This window comes from Sander vitreus, chromosome 12, assembly GCF_031162955.1.
Source record: "Sander vitreus isolate 19-12246 chromosome 12, sanVit1, whole genome shotgun sequence".
Lineage (NCBI taxonomy): Eukaryota > Metazoa > Chordata > Actinopteri > Perciformes > Percidae > Sander > Sander vitreus.
Genome location: NC_135866.1, coordinates 19,588,986 through 19,611,290, shown reverse-complemented (window position 1 = coordinate 19,611,290; position 22,305 = coordinate 19,588,986). Strand labels below are relative to the sequence as shown.

General features: G+C 40.4%; 1 protein-coding gene across 1 annotated transcript; it reads right to left on the bottom strand.

The window, feature by feature from the left end:
- Positions 1 to 7: 7 nt before the first annotated feature.
- usp33 (ubiquitin specific peptidase 33) lies at positions 8 to 21,838 on the bottom strand. Its single transcript, XM_078264413.1, has 24 exons — positions 21,640 to 21,838; positions 17,670 to 17,768; positions 17,041 to 17,094; positions 16,876 to 16,938; positions 12,693 to 12,842; positions 12,213 to 12,321; positions 10,199 to 10,268; positions 8,782 to 8,895; positions 8,444 to 8,522; positions 6,874 to 7,318; positions 6,613 to 6,753; positions 6,398 to 6,513; positions 5,918 to 6,090; positions 5,559 to 5,629; positions 5,442 to 5,475; positions 5,276 to 5,321; positions 4,993 to 5,173; positions 4,707 to 4,833; positions 4,372 to 4,541; positions 3,143 to 3,224; positions 2,912 to 3,020; positions 2,214 to 2,316; positions 1,501 to 1,569; positions 8 to 1,217 (listed from the first exon to the last, which is right to left on the bottom strand). The coding sequence occupies exons 2-24, from the start codon at positions 17,751 to 17,753 to the stop codon at positions 1,060 to 1,062; spliced, it is 2,748 nt and encodes a 915-aa protein (XP_078120539.1). The 5' UTR covers positions 17,754 to 17,768; positions 21,640 to 21,838; the 3' UTR covers positions 8 to 1,059.
- Positions 21,839 to 22,305: the final 467 nt, after the last annotated feature.

The following is a 22,305-nucleotide window of genomic DNA, read 5'->3' as shown; positions in this document are numbered from 1 at the left end:
TGTCCAACATGTTTTCATCAAGTTTTAATAGTGTCAGCCAGCAACATTCAAGATAGATTTTACTCAAGTGACATCCATATGCAAAACCTTACAGTACAGCATTCTGTTCCACCCCCTATCAGCCAGCACGTTAAACAACACCATGCCTGTAACGTTACACAAAAATAATGCCTTTAATTAACTAGATTGCTGCTGATGCTGATTACATACTGCAATATGCTTTCTGCAGCTGCACAATTTAGTGAAGGTAGATCCTGATCATGATTTGCGTGCACATTTTATGAGCAGCTTTGCATTTACATGCAGTTACATGTCATGTTAAACTGGGAATGAGTGTTAAAGCATGCATTCTTAACAGACTCTGCCTGCCACATATTTCTACAAAAAAATGCTATTAACATCATATTATAAATCACTCCCTTCTGTGATAAGTTACCAAGTGCTGAGTCTTGACCAATATACTATCAGTACTGGTACATTCAAATACAAACCAGACATTTGCGAGAGCATGCCAATTTGTACATCTATAGAACAGTGCAAAACACAAAATTAATTCCTGAGACTACTCACTAATTAGTCCCTTCATAACCTTATGATTTTCATCACTTTAAGTGTCACATTTTGCTTCTCTTACCATTCATTGGACAGTATTCTCTTACAACAGGAAAAATGTGTGATATATCTACAGCAAGATGTATTGTGATTCCTCAATATCAACAACACAAGACAACACAATGTGCTCATTTGTTCAAAAATAAAAAGGAATATGGCATTCACTGGATTTTTTTAGCTGCACGTAATTCAAATGCTTGGTTCTGAAAACAACCTGACACATGAATACTACAGTGCTAATAGAAATTTTAGAGCTCTTTATACAGATTTGTACAACATGACAAACCTTTTCAGACATGTTAATTCCCTCTTGTCAGCAGTCAAAGGCTGTCATGTAGCGGTAAAGATGAGGTCCTTTGCTCAAATTCTTTTTAAATAAAAGTCAGTGCAAAATAAAAGGCTTTTCATTTCTTAAATGTTTTACATTGTTATCTGCAGAGTGCTTGATTAAATAGAGCGTGTCTCCATCTCGATCTTCTCCTCTGACTGTGATGTTTCTGCTTCCTGGTGGCTGATGTTTGGCCGAACCGTCACAAGTGGACCGCCGGTGTAGATGGAGTGGAGGAAGTTCCACGTCTCTTCAGAGATCTGCCCCGAGTCAGCGCCTGCCGGGTCACACACGCGCACACAAACACACACACACACACACACACACGCATCTAAATATCACTAATATATGCATAGTTAAAGTTACTACTACAATCCACAGAGGCTTTGTAAGAGTTGTTCTAAAGAAAAAAAGGTTTTATTTATCCATCCTATTTACGTTTTTTTATTTTTATTATTTACTTATTTCATGCTTCCTAAAAAAAACATTTAAAACATCTTTCTACAGCATACAATTAGAGACAAAATAAGGGTATCAATAACAATTATAATAGTTAGTACCTTGTTTGAGTGTTAAATGGCCGTTCTTGTTTACTGTAATCTTGGAATTATCAATGGGTCCCGGTGGATCTTAAAGAGGAAGAAAGACAATTAGTTGTCCTAATTATACACAGCACTAATATGCATGACTCAATTCTAATTGTTTCAAAGAGCAATAACGTAAAAAAGGAATCTCTGCTCCCCACTTGTTACATCGAGAAAACAAATATTAGAGGAGCAGAAGTCAGAGAAAAAAATGACATTTGCAAACGTGCCAGATGTAAGCGGTTATAAATAGATGTGACAATACAAAGCAAGGGAAGCAAAAAAAATGAGAACGAGTGCAAGAAAATGAAATATATTTTGACACTTCATTTTGCTGTAGCGGAAGGGAAACTTGACTCGGGGGACTAAAGCAAACTCTTTGAAGATAAATCAAGAGAAGAGGTGGGACCTCAGTTTCTTTTGAACATGAGCAGCTTTTGAAAAGAGAATTTGGATGTCCCATATAAAAACAGCTCATTTGCCAGGTTCTCCTATCCATGTAAATGAATAGACCTGACACAGGACATTTGTTTTAAAAGAGACAGTTACATTAAACAAAATTACAGCAGCTTTTCCATCACCAAATATCAAGCACAACTGTCACCTGGGAATCATTTAGCCTTTTAATCAGACATTTAAACAAGATAGAGGGTGAAAAAGACTTCTGTCCAAGACTTCTGTCCAATTACCATTGTCTTTTCCTTTGACAAAGCCCTCCCACTCACGAAACCACTGCATGCTGATGCAGTATATGACCACTGGAGACTCCTCCTCCTGGAACGCCTTGTTCAGCTACAGAGGAGAGGGAGAGAGGAAATGGGGGAGGAGTGAGCAGTAGACACAAGAGGGAGGAGAAAGGAAGCAAAGGGATGGGGAGGAGAAACAGGAAAGGGGGGGCAAAAAAATTAAGTGAGGATGAAAGGATGGAGAGGACATGGAAAACCTAATCAATTCTCTCTGGTAGTTATTCCAATTAGAACAGAGTCTTAACTCCACACTGCACCAATTTCATCTTTCTTGGAAATTACACAATCCTCTCTCTCTCTCTCTGTCTCTGTGTCTCTCTGTCTCTCTCTGAGAAGCCATTGTGTGAGTGAGCAGACAATAACAGCTGCATCTGTCCCAATGCATTAATGATAAGGCTTTCATCGGGCTCGCACCTCTCATCTCCTGCCGGGGTGAAGAGCACCAACACATGCAGCCCATCAACTGGTTCAATAGACTGGAGAACAGTTTCTATACACTCACATGAGTACTGGGCTACACAAAAGGCTCACTGACACACAATGCATTATCACTCACACCAATTTGTAACTGTATCTGGCTAAAGCTCTATGTTCCTTGCTGCTCGTGGTTTCGCTGGTGAACGTATGGTTAAAAGACTTACCCTGACAAACATGTCCAGCTCTGATTTGCACCGTTTCTCCAGTTTTTCTATTTCAATCTGGCACGTGTGGCAAACATACAGGTGGTTGACAGCTGGTCCTCCTCCGTACCTGCAGGTAGCAGTCCGCATTAACTCAAGCAGAGGAAATTAACTCAAATGGAAAATTATAATGTGAGTACATTGAGTAATGGGAGAGTCAGTCTCACAGTTGGCCCTGTCTACTGTATGTACCTGCTGTAAAGGTGATCCCACACGTTCTGCGGCAACATTACAACCAGGTCATCGATGAATGTTGCTTTGTTTGGGGGCACACCTGAGGAAACACATTGAAACATCCATTACATATCAACAGTATAACACTTTAAAGGTGACAGTTACATCACACATACTGTGTTATTTGTTAGGGATCGGTTTTGGGAACATTGTGACTACTGTTGTGTTAAATAGGCCAAGAAAATGGCAGAAATATGTTGAAGTCAGTGCTTACCCTCAGTTACCCTTACTATCTACACTATCTTTAGAGCAGTGGTTTCCAACCTGGGAGTCACGGCCCCCCAAGGGGTCCCAAGATAAATCTGAAATGTCGCAAATAATTAACAGGATAAAAAAGGAAATAAAAAAAAAACATATCCAAGAAGAAACTATCACTCTCATATCCACACCAAAGCCATAATCTGTAAATGGGAAAAATAAGTAGATTTTGCCTAATTTTAAGGGGTCACAAGGCAAAACGATTGGGAACCACACTACTGTTAGAAGTATTTCTTCTTAATAAATGTACGTACGTTCAACAATTTGGGGGGGGGGGGATTCTCCTGGGAAAACATGCTGCCAGAGCCCCTAATAAAGGCTTTGCCTGCCTAAATATATTTTCGTGATGAAATCCTGGCTGTAAACAGGAAAGTGAAAATAAACGGGAACACTTTGCACTGAAAGTAAAACAACTGGCTGAACTGCTCCAACATAATCATGGTTTCACTGCACTGATATTATCTCTACTTATGTACCTGACTTAGCCAGTTATGAAGTGCTGGTAGCTGCAAAGGAGGAGGAAACAACCTGTAGGTGGTTATTTACATAACGAAACATATTCTCTGCTGCCACTGTATTCTAACTTAAATTTTAAATTCCGTAATTTCCAGCACTCTCTCAAAAGGGGGCAGAAAAGAAAGCATGCTTGATTGGCACAAAACCATTTTACAGTTCTTCCCTCTTCTCTACTAAAACGAGAGAGAAGGATCGTCTGCACAAAGAGAAGTAAAACCCTCTTTTGAAGTCTGCTATGTTGTGAAGGGAATACTCTGCAGTTTTTGTCAAAGTCAAAAATCCACAGCAAAGGATGAAAGCAAAAGCTATGTTAGGAGAAGGTAGAGCACAAATTTTCTACTAAACGCTAAAAGGATTCCTCTTCTGGGACACGCTGAGCGGTTTCAGAATGACCACGACATAGTCACACGCACCTCCATGCAAACACAGGAAGTCGTCATTGGAAATGGGCCCCGGCTCAGCAAAAGTCTTGAACTTGTTAAGCCACTGGCGAGAGATGTAGAACTGCAGAAGGCTGGGCTCCATCATGTTGAATAAACCAGACACCCTCCTACGCTCTTTCAGTGCATCCTCGCTGCTCTTTCTGTGACAGGAACAGACCCACAGATTAATCACTAATGCAAATACATGAACGTGAAATGTAAGTATGAATATTAAAGCAGCACAATGAAACTTAAAATGTTACACAGATAAAAGGGTTATTTTTTTACAACTGTCTGAGTATAACTATTGATGTGTGTTGGCTTACTTATAGAAGAGGACATAGGCCTCAGCATTCTGGACACAGGATTCAGACACTTCAGTCACACTTTGGTCATCAAATTCATACCACAGATTGTTCACATCATTCCTGCAGTACGCTATGTAGTGGCCACCTGGGATCAGATAGGGTAATGCGTTAGAGCAGCATTCATAAACCTAACAAGTACATGTGAAAATTGTCTACAGGCTAATGAATGCAAGACACTCCTCTGTGCCAAATAAAGGCGGATGCCCCAGTCTGAGCAGGAAGAGGAGTGACTGTGCCCACTCACTGCTGGCAGTGCCGTGGTGACAGATGACTGACAGCAGGTCATAGTTGGTGGTCTGGGCGGAGCTGTCTTTGGCCAGGAAAGGCTGCAGGTCCAGGCCCTCCAGCGGGAAGGAGACGTGGGTGCCTATCTTGGTGGAGAACATCAGTTCGTGCCTGAAGCGCTTCAAGTGGACACACAGAATCTAGAGCAAATTAACACACAAAGACGTTTTATTTTAGAAATCCGGTGTGTGAAGACTATAGGGAAAAAGACATGACATGAAGTGCTAGAGTTGTCTGTATACCTCTGGCAAACTTTGCATTTTACAAAATTTGACTCCGTTTCGTAATCTAAGAAGAAAGAAGATGAAGAAGATGGGCAATCATTACAGTTCCAGACACTGTCTTTTTGTTGTGAAATAGATTAGTAGTCTAGTTCAGTATTCAGCAAAGTGAGAATTAGGCACTCACTTCTTGCATTTTTCACAGCTGTACATGTTGTCTCCTAGAAAACAAAAAGCACACAGTTATTTCGCCATCAATCTTCATGTTTGTGCTGGTAGAATAGATTTACGCCCACGTGCTCACCCTTTAGTTCATCTCTGGCAAAGAAAGCTGCAAGACAATCTTGTAGCGTAACCACTGGACCCCAGAACCAACTAAAAATAAAAACAAACGGGTGAATTTTACACAAAAAAGAGCAAAGTATAGAGCCACTAAAGCTTGATTGTGAAGAATATAAATAACTATAATGTACATATTGGAGCGCCTTGGTAGCCGATTGGTTACAGCGCATGCCATATAACCACAACGTCCTGGGTTCGATTCCAGTCTTGGGACCTTTGTTGCATGTCATACGCCATCTCTCTCTCTCCCCCATTTCTACACTGTCAAATGTCAGATAAAGAATATAAAAAACAACAGCTATGGTGTATATATTAACACACCTCTTGATGTATTCCATGACAAATGCAATCCAGCCCTGTGGTGCATAAGCTTCCCCACAGGAGCCAGCTTTAACCAGGGATGTCTGGTGGGTGGCAGAGTGAAGCTTGGCCAGGTCTTCCTTCCCTGGGATAGGCAACGAGATATCCTGGAAGTTCTCCAGGGTCACGGACACCTGATAGCAACAAAACACAGTTTCAGTTACAGACATTTCAATCCAATTATTTATTAATGTATTTTTTTTTTTTTTTTATACACGCTTTTGTCACTTTGTAGCAGAATATTATTGTCATTACATCACACATATCAAAATATGTTACATGTGTATATGAACATCAGAGCTGAGCATCAATTTTTAATAACATTCCATTATTAGGACCTTGAAATGGCTTAAGACACAATGTCCCGTTCTCTAGTGCTCCCCTGCTACTGTCCCTCTCCCCCCTCTCAGCAATCCCGTTCTCTTAATAGTCCACACTAACCCGATCACAGGTGAGGCACTGAACTGAGCTGACAATGGTCCCATCGAACACATCTGAGATGACACTGCGGTATTTCTTCTGACGCTTGCTCTTTGGTGGGGAGAATGTGGTCACTGCTGTGTGAAGGCAGAGAGAGGGAGAGAAATGTGAGAATAATGCCCGACTTTTTAAGATATGAATCTAGTTATGACTGCCTCCGATTATGCAAAAAGTACCTTTCTTATGTGCAGGGTTTAGGCTGGGCCAGCCTGAGGCAGCTTTGGGTGGGCTGCTGGACATTTTGGGAATATGTCCCTCCATTGGGACTAAACTCTGTGGTCTTGTAGAGTTGGACATTTGGATGTCTGGGAAGGAATCTGGCGGAGAGCAGGCCAAATATTAAGAGTTTTAATACCATAAATTTGATGCTGAATATCAGAAAGTCAAAGAAATTGTAGTCAAAAGAAAATATGACGTCTCTTCTTCTCCATAAATACCTGATGTTCTGCCTTGAACCTTGATGGCTCCCTGGCTGCTGATAATGGGCGTGGTTTCAGTGGTGGTGTCAACATCTTTGTCCATGTCCACTCCAGTGCTCCCACCCATGACACCATTAACTCCAGAACGGTAAAGGTCATTAATCATGTTCTTTTCCTTCTGCCATTCCCTGTTGGCCTGGATCTCATCTTGCTCAGGAATCAGCATCTCGGCCTCGTTGGTGTCTTCCATCGTCACGTTCCCGCCCTGCACCTCATTATCGGCCCGCTCGCTGCTGCCGCAGGACTCGCATGACTGGAAGTCGTTGTCTGACTGACTGCGGTTGTCCTCCTCGCGGCCGTCCTCCACCGTGATGCCGTTGGACTGGTCGTAGGGCTCAGGCAGCGTCTCCTTCAGCTCCTCGTGAAGTTGATCCATCAAGCAGCGCAAAAACTCCTGAGAGTCCTGCAGGCCAAGGGGGGATGATCACAAGAAATGTTATTTGAGGTAGTAAATTAGTTCTAAGTTTTACAGTTTTTTTACAGTTATTTTGGTCACAGTAATCCATTTCCTCTCCCTGAAAAGAACATTGAAATAAAACAAAGCAGCACTAATTCTTCCTAAATACAATTGAGTTTGACAGACACAGCAAAGCTTTCGCAAAGCTAATTTTTCCCAAATTACAGCAACCACTTCACCTCTTTGTTTATCCCAATTCTGCATCACAAAATCCAAAACCAAATGCTCATGAAGGTGTAATCAAACTTAATGAACCACAGACATCCACTCTCTCTCTCTCTCTCCCAAGACCTGGGTTGTTAACTTCATTCATAGCAAAGCTAATTCCAAGGCTGTGCAGCTCAGTATTGCGTGACAAATGAATATTCCACAGCTAACTCCTATGAACAAAAACTGGCAAGCGAAGAGGAAACAGGCCCTTTTATCATTTCACCACTCAGGCTTATACATCCCTTATTTACAGACACTGGACAAAGACAAAACAGGATCCAGTAAAAGGTCTTTGGAAATCCTTTATATGTACTGTATAAACTCTTTTCTTTTAAGCAACGCCTGGAATCAAATCAAGCGATTTACCTTTAGTTTGTCAGTTTAGGTTTAATGTGTGCATTACTGTGTGAATGATTAAAGTCAGAAGATGTGAGTTAGTAAATGCAAGGCAGAGGATTCAGTTTATTTGGCTGAGTGATTTAAGCCAAAGCTAATGTTATTTCTGTAAAGGAACAAGCATGGGGGATATGGAGTGGAAGAGAAAAGGGAGACACTGTATAAGACCTGCGACAACTTTATATTCTAGGCGTCAGACCCGTAATAATCCCAGCTCAGCACAAATTCATTCTTAAAGGATTCAATTCAGTTCAAACTAAAGCCATGTTTTATATTCAATGGACTCATATTACTCATATTATTCGCAAAGTACAGAGGTAAAAGCTGTAAGCTGTAAAAACTGATGGCAAACATACTGTAGAACATGTCTCCCACCGTGAAGAGTGCCTCAATGTTTTATTTATAATGAATCTGTGCGCATTTACGTAAAGTTGCACATTTATTTCACTGTCTGCAATAACCCACCTGCTGAGAATATCCTCTAAACATGGGGTTTATAGCTTTGATCCCCTGAAACAAGTTGGTTGGGACCACGTAGGAGGGTCTGTAATGTGACAAAACACAGCATGCTTAACAAGTATTGTAATACACAATATCACAGTAAAGTCTTGTGTGATGTAAGGTTTGCAATTAAGACCAGAAATGGGATTCAGGTTTGGCTCTGGAGTCATATTCTAAACATGGGAAATAATGAAAGTCACCACTGAATTATGAAATAAACTGCAGCTTGTGGGCAAGCTCATATGCTCTTTCAAAGTCAAAGAGGAGTGATCCAAAGAACTAAAAAAGTGACAAACGCCTACCTGTTCTTGTGCCACAGGTCTGACACTAGTTTCTGGTAGCTTCTGCAGAGTGCAGGCTTCTTGTCCGTTCTCACCATGCCACCACATTCCAGAAAGAATTGTGTCAAGGGCGGGCTGCAGTGGAAAGAGGGATAAATACTGTATATCATATGTGGGCACCAAACAAGCTTTTACTGAGACAGATTGATTACATTTACCAAACAAATTGCAATGCCGTGGCTAATCCTCAATAAGCCCAAGAGAGGCAGATATAATTCAAAGTACAAGATAATGTTTTATTTGTATACTCTTTTATACTTTAGTATGTTTTTGCTATTACATTCATAAAGGGCCCTCCAAGCAGAAAATGACAAATGGAAAAAAGGAAATCCAGAGAGATTCAAGTTCAGCATTTCTACATAAATGCTGTCTTCTGCCTGTATTTTTGATTCATTTTGTTTCATTAAATCCGTATTTCACTCTTGGAGTAACAGCACAAATTCCCGAAGGTACTGGGGCTCATGCAAGAAAACACCACACGCAGCATAAAGTTGAAGGACATTTGAAAAAGCTGAAAAGAAAAACAGCTGAGGGGATTTTATTTGATGGATACAAACAGAGTGGACAGGAATTTGCGACAAAGAGACAAACTACAGAATGAATAAAGGCATGGAGCGCTCCCTTCCCTTGGCAGGAGAAAAGTCCTTCGAACTGAATAATGACCCAACAGTAACTGAAAGAAGCAGCACTTACACAAACAGACATCAAAGGAAAGTTTCAGGAAAGGTCCCTCCTTTCCGCAGCTGCGTGACTCAGTTCCTCCTATTTTTGGAACGTGATTTAGATTGCAAATTTTGACCCACATGTATTTTGACTTGTATCCAGACTCGGCATCATCTGTTTAATTTAAAAGTGTACCAGCTTCCCCCTGGGTAGATAGTAGGAAGGGGTTTGCTGTGCTTTGCTATTCTATTAAAAATGAAATAAAAAGTTACAAAGTAAAATAATAACACAGCCTCAGGCTCTGCAGTGGAGCCCTAATTTGAGGGACCACACCAACAACCCAATCATAGAGAATGTATCAGAAGGATTGTCAATTCAATAAACAAAAATACAGCAGACTGTAACAGTGAGTAAGTACAGCTTTATGTGCCTCATAAAAAGACATTGTGGGAAAAGGAGTAGAAGAAGGAACAAAAGGAAAGAGCTGATGTTCTTTTGTAACAGAAGAGCCTGGAGGGAACTACAAAAGGCCATTTCTGCCGTCTCAAATGGTGCACTGCAGCAATATTCACTCAGCTGCTACTCTCCCAAATGAACGCAGTAGCCATGGTGGTTTTTTTCAGTCAACAAGAACCAGGCAGTGAATAAAACCGAAAAATCCATATTGTGGGGTAGACAGGTAGATGTGTTAGTAGGCAGGTTAACAGAGACTCACCAGTTGGACAGGGCCTGGAGGGCAGCGTTCATGTAGCACGTGTTGCCTATGTTCTTCAGCCCCGTCAGACCTGAGGGAGACAGAACACACTGGGGAAATTAAAACAAGCCACTCATCAAATGCTTGTAAATTTTGATGGCAGCCAGAAAGCCTTGACAATTTTAAGATCACCCACTCCATTTCTAAGATTAATATTTTACAGCAGGAGCAGAAAAGATGGCTACCTAGTGTATTTTAAATCAGCTACTGTGGCACAGATAGCGCATTCATCTTATACAAGTTTATATATATATATATATATATATATATATATATATATATATATATATATATATATATATATATATATATATATATATATATACACACACACCCCCCCAATAATGCTATACATTTTGAAACTAAATTACCAAATTACTACCAAAATTATTTGAGATATGTAAACAGAAAAATAAAAAATAATAATAAAATGCTGCCATGGATTCAGCAAGTTACACTGTTGGCTACAGCTTGAGTCCCGTTTTTTTAGCCTATATTTGTTTACATTTTGGCAAATTGGAACCATTAAAATTATGCTGAATTAACTGTTAGTTCCTGTTTGCAATGTGCCCATGAATTTAAAGACAACGATCACTGGATTACTTTGACACTGTGTGATGATTCTCAGGCAAGGAAACTTATAAAAAGTTAAAGAGCCTTTTTTGCTATGATTTCTAAGGAAGATGTGTATCATGTCTGTGTGTTTAGATTTGACTAAGTTATGACTTGGGGCAATCGGGTTAAAGTTGCTTAATTGCCTCACAGTTCATAAACCTCGGATCTTATGTGACGAGCCTACTCTGTGGAGGGCATTAGTCTTACAAAGCTTATTTTCAAAAATAATATTTGTGACAAAAATAACCAAGGCAGTGACTGGTGCCAATGCCTGAGCTACACCACATGAGGTTTGACATAACATATGCCATTTGGTGGAGCGTGTGTGTGTGTGTGTGTGTGTGTGTGTGTGTGTGTGTGTGTGTGTGTGTGTGTGTGTGTGTGTGTCACACAGCACTGAATGAAAACATTATTTGCATTGGTTGCTCCAGTGGGACTGAAACACTCAGCACTGAAGTGTTAGTGCTAGGCTCAACCCACTGAGCTACACAGAAGCGGCCTGTAGTCCTTCTGTGGCTTTCTGTTGCCTAGAGGTGTTGTGTTGTGTCTGGCCCTATTGGTGCTCAGCTTTTAACAACAAAATGGCAAAGTGAGGTATTCATCACAACTTGTACTTTAAAGTCTGACGCACAAATTAACTGCTCTTATTCATTTAAATTATATTCTGTGCTTCGAACTAAAGCAACTGCTGATTACTGAGCTCCTGTGTTTGAGAACTTCAAATCATCCATGCAATGTTAATTTTTTTTTTTCATACTTGCATTAAGAGCTGATAGAATGTAATTACATTTTAGTCACCTCATCGACTTCAAAAGCAAATGATTTAATTATTAAAAATTATCATCTGGGCAAGAAACCTTTTTAAAGGTAACTTTCATTTGCAACATTTACATTTGTATCCCAATTTGTTGACCTTGTAGCTGATATTTGTGGGTACAACTACCCTTGTATAAACACAACATTTCAGTAATTAAACTGTAACAAACAGTGTCTCTAGGGATGTGTCTGCTGTGCATATTTTATGTATTGTGTTGCTTTGCTAGAGTCTATTATAAACCAAATCTAGTGTTACGGACAGCAACATCTTACTGTCGGTTGGACTGACTGCTAGTTTTGGGTGGTGTCCTTTTCTTTTGTCTGTGGCCTAACAGATACATGTTGTAAATATGAAAGCTTCAAACATGCTTTTAGATGAATGAGATGAGAGTATATACAGTAGTTCCTCATCCCCATTTGCTCAGTGCCGTTAAATTCTAGTAGAAGAAGATTTTGTAAACAAACATTGTGATTGGGTCTATATAATAAGTCAAACTGCCATTCATTTTGTGACAACATGAACACTTCTTCTGTGTAAGCGGACCTCTGGCACGCAGTTCATCCTCTTCCTCTGTCTCCATGTCCAGGTCTTCACAGCCTCCATTAGGGGGCACTCTCAGAGAGGTTGGGCTCCCAGGGGCCCTGCTGTCATCCTGGAGCAACCGCACAGCACACACACACACACACCTCATCATAAAACTCTCGTCTAGTTAATGGATAACCGCATACAGTTTGACTGACAGTCCAACTGTCACTCAGGATAGACTGGTGGAAATTATTATCATACAGCTCTCATAAGTATGATGGAAGAGCACACAGTTATGTAATAAAGCGAAAATACAGTAAACATGCAATGTTTTTTCACACAACATAGACTTGCAAACAGAAAGGTTTAATGTTGCATATAATCTAAGTACTTGCTGCTGTTCAATATTAAACCTGCTTTATGACACTGCAATTAAATAAACCATGTAAGCTGTAAAGACAATAAAACAGGATGACAAACAGAGGGGAATGTCCTTACCGGTCCAGCATTCTGTGGAGACGGGAGGGGTTTGCTGGTGGCATGTGGCGAGTGAGGACCTAGTTTCCGCTCCAGAAAAACCTCCTTGCCACAGGCGTAGCACCACACCCGAAGCGTGGTCAGGTTCACCGTAAGGTTGTGCCTCGTCTCCTGCACACAAAGTTGTTAAAGAGTTTGTGAATAGACAAACCCCGAATGTGTAAACAAAGAAAGACTGTTAATATTTATCCAAGAACAGCTAATAAAGCACATGTGAACTTTCTTATCAAGGAGATGCTTCTTTATCTTCAACACAATCTACCAAACAAACATCTCATTAGACAATCCAGAGGTTGCTTTTGCTCTTATATAACAAATACAGGTGTGCCTGCTGCCCAAATCTATAGTGTATAAAGGAAACTTTTACGGAAGATTCTGGCACAGCGACTGTAACAGTATAGCTAAACAAAATGTTTTCCCTCAAGCATAGCACAGGAAGACTGAAACTCTGCAACACATATCAACCCCACCAGCTATTTTTACACACAAAAACTGACTACAAGTAGTACAATTATAATCTACTCTATTTTCTGATTTGTATATTTGTAACTATTGCAATGTGTTCTCATTTTGTTACAATTTCCGTCCACAATAACATAAACAAGGTACTTAGGCTGCAGTTAACAAGTATTATAATGTATATTACTGTCAAGTAATTGTTTGGTCTATGAAATGTGAAAAAAATTGCCTGTTTTGTCAGACCAAAAATCCCAAACCCAATAACATTCAGTTTTTTAACACATAAGACAAAGAAGAGCTGCAAATCCTCCAACACTCAATATACACAAAACTCAGTGTTTTTATTTGACTAAGTATTTTCTTAAGAAGCTGGCATTCAACACTAGCACTCATTTCCTCCCACCTACTATGACATTTCTTCTTATTTTCTTCTACCTAAAATACACTACTGTATCTTTTTAAGATCTTGGACACCAGTTCTGAGCTGAATGTCTCAGGTTACAGGTTTAGCTGGAGGCAGAGTAGGTAGTTACAGCAACGCAGTCTTATTGGGGTGGAAACATGGCCGAGTTCTGCTGACCCACTGCTGCTCTGACAAACACCAGCAGCCAGGCAGGTCGACAGGAGACTGAACGTGAGCAGCAGGCAACCGGCAGACCTTGCATTATTCATCAGGGCTGCATTAAGCCTTCACACAGCGGGAGCAGGGCTGGCAGAGGGGGCACACCAGACTGAACACAGTCATGAAACTCCCCAGCTTCAATCATTTATGAAGGAAAGTACACCAGGTAGGGCATTAATAACAAGCTGGATTTATAGGGCTTAGAGGATGTTCTTTTACCAGCCCACATACTGTTTTGTATTACAATTAACTATTTTATAGCTTTTGTAGTTATAATTTATGTTAATTTACTTCTGGTCTGCTAAAATATTCAACATCATCACTAAAAAAACAATTGTATTCAAGCCAAAACAAATCCTGAGTGCTCCTTCAGCGCACACAGAATAATACTTGAGAAATTAAAATAATGTAAAACATACTGCATCAGCCGCTCATATAAATACATGTCCAATGTGTGATTTTATGATTAAGATAATTAAGACGAGGCAGGATGGGTCTGCTAAAAATGTAAAGTATCCTCTCTAGCCCTCAACATTGAAGACATTACTGACTGTAATCAACAAGCAATAAGAAACACCAACGGCCACTATTCTTCTCAGTGGATTTGCGCATTTGCACAAATGCATGTAAAACTGCTCAACTTGTAGCCCACAGGAAACTGTAAGGCTGTGGTAACCTTTGAATCATTCTATCTGCAATATGGAGAATAATTTCCAAAGTTTACCATTGGTTGAATTTGCCTCAGAAGACATTTTCTGTGTGATGTTTGAAATACAATCTCCATGTAAATACTAATTATTTTGTTTCCAAAAGTACACATAGAAGTGAAGCTTCAACTTCGAAAATTAGCGGATCGAGCTGAAACCTTTAACTCAACGCTGTGCAACAGTCACTCATATTTACTTGCAGTATAGTTTGACTGGCAGAGGCATCTGATCCAACAGCACTGCATAGTCAAGAGATTCAAATGTTTCCCTCCCCTCAGGGTCTCCAGAGCACTAATTAAGCATGGCCCTCATTCTTACAAGATTTAAAGATGGCTTCTGTGGAAAGAACACAAAAGGCGGCTGGCGAGCTGCATAGACCGATGCCCTGGATAAGCGGATGGATAAAATTCACTAGTAATATCATTTAAAATCAGCCGGCTAACATTAAATCTATTTACCAGCCAGCTCTGTGTCAAAAATCTGTCTTTCATCTGGGTGGTTTTCTGCAGAGGTTAGAATTTGAACAGGACTTTTCTTGACAATGGTTTGAGCAGCTATGCGGATATTAATAGGAAGCACAAATTACATTTACGTTTGCTCTCATATTCCTCCATCTCTTCTTCTAAACCCACATTGCCCTGGCACTGCAGGAGAAAAAGCCTTAGTCAACACTGGGAACATCAGAGGCCGAGCAAAGCTTCAGAGCAGCCAGGAGGGGCAGATACTGTAACCATGGACCTGACAGTGCTACTGAATCTCCCTCACTTCCCAGAGCAATGGCAATTAATAATGGACTAGTGCAGTGCCTGTTGAAAACATGCCTGTTCGTAACGGGCCAATTGCTTGGCCTCCTGTATTGCTGCTTGCAGCTTTTTTCGAATGTAACTGTAATGAAAGTACATTTACTCAAGAACAGCACTATATAATTTTGAGGTACTTGTACTTTACTTGAGTATTTCTATTTTATGCTACTTTATACTTCTATTCCACTACATCTCAGACAGAGAGATTCCTTCCTTTATTAGATAGAACATGCCTGTTCGGAATGGGCCAATTGCTTGGCCTGTGGTATTACTGCTTGCAGCTCATTCAAACAAACTCACACTCAAACTGCCCTTCTTTGCTAAATAGGCATATAAGGTTTGATTTGACATAACCACAGCGGTCATAAAGATATATTAATATAAAATACAAAGTATTTTGGTTGGCGGTAACGTTTTTCGAAACTTACACAGTTTGAGAAGCAATGGCAGAGTTCCTGTTCCTGTAGGCTATCCGCTAGTGCTCGTTGACTCCAGGGAAGAAGAGTGCTGTTGTAACATTAGTATATCCAGCTTCCGGCAGCAAAAGTGAACTGATATTTATTCACACAAAAGTATGTGGAACGATAATACACATATTGGTTATGTAGTGCATTTTGGATGCAGTGGCTGACTTCAGCGGCCTCTAGGGCTGTCCTCTGAAGGTCCAATATTCAAATCATCAGTCGGTGACCCCTCAGTCGACTGAGATTCTTCAAGTCGTTTTTTGTTATCAGAGTGAGCGCTTCTCGCGTCAACACCACGCAGTATGCCCGTGTTGACGTCGACACGTGTATCGGGTAGGATCTAGCATTATTATTATACATAAAAACAGAAGAAGTGAAGCTAGCATTCAGCGATGCTTTTGGTTCACGCTGGTTCTGATTACGGAGCCTGCATGTGGTTTATTACCCTCGGCTACAGTAGTTGGCACGCATTAGCTCGGAGGGCTAACTTGGCTTGTTTACTTTATTATGTGAACGTCTTTGTCACTCTGAATTTCCCGCCGAACCCCATTAAAAACATCTGTCAGCGTGATGCGTGTAACATCTTTGTTATTGTTCTTGTACGCATGCGTCTGACAGACAGCCTGAAGGACTCACTCCCAGATATTCCTTCCATTATAGCGTTGACGGACAGCTGGACAGCCAAATGAGATTCCTGCCTTATAGTTTGATGATCCACTGCTGAAATTGCACTGAATGTGGAGGTGTCGGCATACAGAGCTGGCTTGATGGTTTTTAACAATGCGTGCACTTCAAAAGCCTAAAGACGCACATGCTGGCTCTTACATCGCGGAGAGACAAATGTTGAAAATAAAGCAGTGCCGGAGGAAATTTTATTCCAAGTCATGGCTCCTGGGACTCTGAAGTGGTGTTCCTGTCCTGTCCTGCCATCTGTGCCTCCTCTGCCTCTCTTTCGGTTACATCTTTTTTCAATTCACCATCACAGTCCAGACTTTAAGATGTCCACCCTTTCAGTCACATCCCTTCCCTGCGCTTTTCTATGCATTCATTAAAATTTCACGGCTGAAAGGCATCACTAAGATCTCTCACCTGCGAGTGCACAGTGCTGTGGTCAGTGTGAGATTCTCCACAGCCTACATATGCACAGCCATTCTGGAGAGAAAAACAAACAGAGTATGCAGAAATCCAAAAATCACATGTTTCTGGTGAAAGAAAAATCAACAGGTTTTTCTTTGCCGGTGAGCATTGCCCTACCTCCAAACACGCCCACAAATTTGGACCTCCAACTTTACAGTCTTGGCACTGGCCCTAGAAAAATATGAAGATACTCAGGTTAGAGTCACGTTTTATGAATGAAACTCAGCGAGACAGCAGCAAAGTTCAAAAAGAGTTTTGATTCAGACTTGGTAAAGCGATATAAAACAAGTTATTCAGGAAGGGTTACTCTTTGAGGGTAAGGTTACATTTAAGACTTTTAAGTCCTTTTTAATACCACATAGAATGCAATTTACAGTTATATCTGTTTCATGGTCATACTAGCCAACGAATGAAAGTATTATGGAAATATTTAATCAAATGAGTGCGAACTGGACCCAGATAAGTGGCCTGAAATGATGCAAGGACAATCACACTTTTAGTTTATAGCTGTATAACGTCTCCCGACAGCCAGGAATCACATACAAAAACATTACATCAGGCTAGAAAAGATATTTCTTTTGAAAAAGAAATTCAAGACTTTTTAGTACCTTATAAGACCTTTTTTGAGGAAAGTGAATTCAATGCTTTTTAAGACTTTTCAAGACCTGTAAATACCCTGTTATTACTTAAAGAGTGGTAAGTTATGAGGAGGGCAGGGGACGGGGCCATGATAGAGAGTCACTCACATGGGATTTCTGAATGAGTTCCTCCTTGGTGATCTCCCCAACAGAGTCCAGATGGGGGCAGTCACAGCTGGAGGCCGGCGGCATCACTCACCCACAGGTCTGAGAGAGATAAAGGGAGAGAGATGGAAGATAAAACACAACATTCAGTACACAACTTGCATTTTAAGTCAGGTGATCTATATAACATTGTAGGACTTTTTGTTTTTAAAAGAATGCTTATCAACCCCACATCTGGTATTTGATAGAGTAATAGGAGATATATCCAAAGAACAGCACAAAGGACAAGTAAAACAGTCAGGCTACTGTAACCTGAGTCACCATCCCCGCAACATAAATTTGTCCATGCCTGCATGACTGACAAATTCCTCTTGTTATCAGCCACTGACACGCCAAGCAGCTCATCCCTCCACAGCTGTCAACAACTTGTGTGGAACAAGCAGTGTCTGAATGTTATCACCATAAATGATTTTAGTGCTGACAATGCAGAAAGAAAGCAGATCGACACAGACTGTACTAACAAGTTAGAACAAATCTACTGTAAGCTCAAATAATTGAATTCTGCTAATCAACCAAGCTCAACCAGTGAATCTAAAAACATGTCTATCTTCATGTCAACTCCAGTGATTTTAGTTAACTTGCCATGACAGCAAAATATAAAAGAATGGCCAACTCCGAGACAAGCTCTGCAAACATGCACAAACGTGAGACATGTGCACAACTTAGAGGAAGTAGCCCATGGGTGTTAATACGCGCAATAGTAACCACCGATTATGCTTGAGTTTTGGTGGATTTTGGTTAAGTGCATGTCAACATCATATCCTGGTTTCAGAAACCTAAATCACCCCCAACTTTTAATTCAATTTTATTAATAGTATCAACAAGAGTTATCTCAAGACACTTTACAGATAGAGTAGGTCTAGACCACACTCTATAATTTACAAAGACCCAACAATTCCAGTAAGTCCCCCAAGAGCAAGCATTTAGTGCGACAGTGGCGAGGAAAAACTTCCTTTTAGGAAGAAACCTCGGACAGACCCAGGCTCTTGGTAGGCGGTGTCTGACGGTGCCGGTTGGGTGTGTATAGGTTTAGAAGTATGCAAGAGGGGTACACCTGATAGAAACCGCGATACTGCATGTAAACACATTATCCAAGTTTCTAATCACTGCCTGCCATGTGTGCAGGTGCATCATCAACTTAAGTTACACAGTTAATCAGTGAACTTAAGACTGTGGTGGTAAACAATGTGTCGACAATCAACACTCAGTTAGTAGAGATAAGTGTCAGGAAGTGTTGGCACAAAACCATAATACTTATGTTCTGATTGCCTCTGCTGACCAGCTTTGTAACATACTGACAATGTGTGTCAACCCAATAATTCTTTAGAATTTCAGGAAGACCCTCCCAAACCTTGCATCAGATTACCTCGGGTGCTGGAAGATTTGTAGCGTAGTTTTTACATTTGTACCCAGTGGTTAGAATTAGCACCAACCAACCAAATGCTCGTAAAAATATGCAAGTGGCTAGTAGATTTGCTTCACTCACCAGCCAAAAAAACAATGGTTATCTATTGAGTGGCTGGTAAAATTTGGACATTCGCTAGCCATTTGGTTGGTGGACGAAAAGTTAATTTTGAACCCTGTTTGTACCTATCATAAAGTACTTTATACCTTTATGATGGACTCCTGCTGTACTTTTTTCAGTGTTTATGAAAAGAGGAAGTTTGGCAGCTACCCGACAAGACGTATAAGCCCTGTACAGTGGGATGACAGGAAACCACTGGAGGTTCCTATTTATCATGCTTCTTGAGAAGGCCGCCTTCCCATCTCCTCTTCAAATGGAAACAAGGCTCATGCACTGCTTCATATAGCCCTTAGGGGAGCAGGGTGTTCGCTTGAAGAGTGACAACAAAAGACATGGGTTACTTGGAGTCTGTCTATCAAGAGTCCTGTATTTGAAAAACGGTTGCATCATAAAGCAAGCAACTATCTCAGTGTGAGCAGAAATAATTTCTCTTAAGTGGCAAATTATACAAGCAGGGCTTGATCAATGGTTTTAAGACATATCCTCTCAGGGGAACAGGTATATCTGTCAGCAAAGCACTTTTGATAAATGCTGTGAATTAATAGATGAAAACGTAAACAAAGAAAACGGGAAATAAGAAAGTTAAGTAATTATCATATATTGATAAAGCATTTATCAACCAGCAGATTTATTCCAGGAGTCACAACAGCTGTTAATATTTTACTATTTATCTATGGCTGTCTTAAATGTGTAATAACAAGATTGATCATAATTACTTTTTTTGTCTTTTTTAGAAACTTTCTGAGTGAAAAGACCTCTTCAGACCAAAGACCGTACGCTTCAGACCTAAAACTTGTAATGTCAATGTGTCACCCACAAGACCCCAAATCATTGAACGTGTAACCACTTTGCTCATGGCAAAGTGACAAAGTATGGACCTTGTTAGAGGTTGTACACTGGCATTCAGGCTTAGAGGCGTGTTCAAGTGTCAATGGAACAATGACAGCAGAGCCCAGCCTGCAGCGCAATACTGTGCTGCACATGATTCAGCACATTTAAACCACATCAACATGGTAAAAACCACATGCCCTGAGTGTCACAGCATACACCAACCTACATAAGACCTAAGATGCACAGCTTTGGCATGTAAGACAGCTGATCAAGCCAAATGTATGAAAAAAAAACACACGCAAGACATCACACCTGATATTTTGTATGATCATGGTTGATAAAGTGGTTATTTGTGTGGTCAGAGGTCCACAAATGCTGCTTGTTTGCAGACACATGACATGTTTTTCTGCCATGCCAAGAAGTGGAGCAAGTAGCTGATCCTTAATTAAGTTCATGTTCAGTCTGTACAAGTCAATATGCCTGTTTCCTCAGCAATGTTCATCAATTATGAAAACTGGTTTACATAATGTAGAGCTTCTTTATATTTGTGTTAGAGGCTCCTATACTGTAATTGCCCTGGACTTTGGATGCACGCGTTCAAACGGTCAAATTAACCAACTCACTGTGGCTCCAACAGTAAATCACTCACTTATTACAGCTAGTACACACCAGGAAAATCGTATTAGCCGGTGGTTTTACAGTCAAGCCTTCGGCGATTATGCAAGGTTGGTGGAGAAGAGAATATCTATCTTTACTCTTGCACCATCCTTACACTTTCACTGTCTTCAAAACCAACATACTCCAGGTTTGACTCTACACAAAGAGGTGGTACAGTTAGGGTGGGGCGTTGACCCGAACCAGGCAGTGCACATGAATCCGATAATGCCAGATTCCGTGTTATCCTAAAGTTAATTTAGATGCTAAATAATAGTACATTAACACTGCATGGTACACAATTAGTAAACCTAAGTACACTAATAGCTAACTTTAGCAAGTAAAGCATCCAACAAAGGGTAACTGTTAATATTAGCTAGCCATCATGTTGAAAACATTAATGACATCTTAACTAGCTAACTAGCACCCAACTTATTTCGGCCAGGTTTTCAACTAATCAGTTTATACTGTGGTAGATCTAATAAAGATGTCTGGCTTTGGCCTTGTCCACTTCTCAAATTGAGCTGTCCAAACCAGGCGAGGCGTTGACAGCAGCGTCACAGGCTGACTAGCAATCTTTCGCTGTTAGCCTGTTGGCCAACTAACGTTACTGGTCATCTCACGTTAGTCAATAATTTGCTTTGCAAGATAGCCATACATTAGCTTAACGTTTGTAATAGCGTTTAACGCAAGCGGTGAATATATTTAGCCACGTGAGATAAGATTGGAGATGGTTTGCTATTGAAGACCATCTCGCTAGTAACATGCTATAGCTAATGTTAGCCACTAACCAGCTAACGTTCCTGTATTAGCTACATGATCACTGGCGATCCCACAGTGACTACACCGGAGTCAGCAGAGAGCTAGCTAGCATCCTGAAATAATGTCAGCCTCGATCCTTACCTGCGCGATAAAAACAAAGACACGACGTTTCTCAGGTAGATCCAATTGTACTTGCTGTATAAGGCACAGATTCAGTGTGTATTTAAAGATATATTTCAAAGGGCAATCAAGTCACATTAACGATAACCGTTCCTGTCGCCCAGCGTGGTTGCTAACGTTACAGCTGTCTCCGCCCCTTTTCCGGTAAAAAAAAAAGAAAAGCAAATCACATATAAACCCTTCCCATACTACTGTAAACATGACATTAGATGTTTACATGTATGCCCTTTATATCTTAACAGCATTATAGTTGTATAGTATCACAATGAGCAACTATTAATTAGCTTAAAAATGGCACCGATAGCACTAAGTGTTATTTTACAAGTTATGCATAGGCTAGCAGATGTACAGTCTATGATTCAATGTGAAAAAGAATGTAAAATGATGGGGGACAACACACAGTAAACCCATCCCAAGCGCCATCTAGTGTGTTAGGGGCATTTTGTGATACTAACAGAGAAGAAATACTCTCTGCATAAACTTAACAAAATAACCTTTAACATCAAAATGTGTTCATTTTAGGACAAAATATGTTTAATATGTTTTATGTAGCCTATTTAAATTTATTTTTGCTAAATTGACTGTCAATCTTTGACTTGAATTATAAGATAGTAGGTTATAATTTTA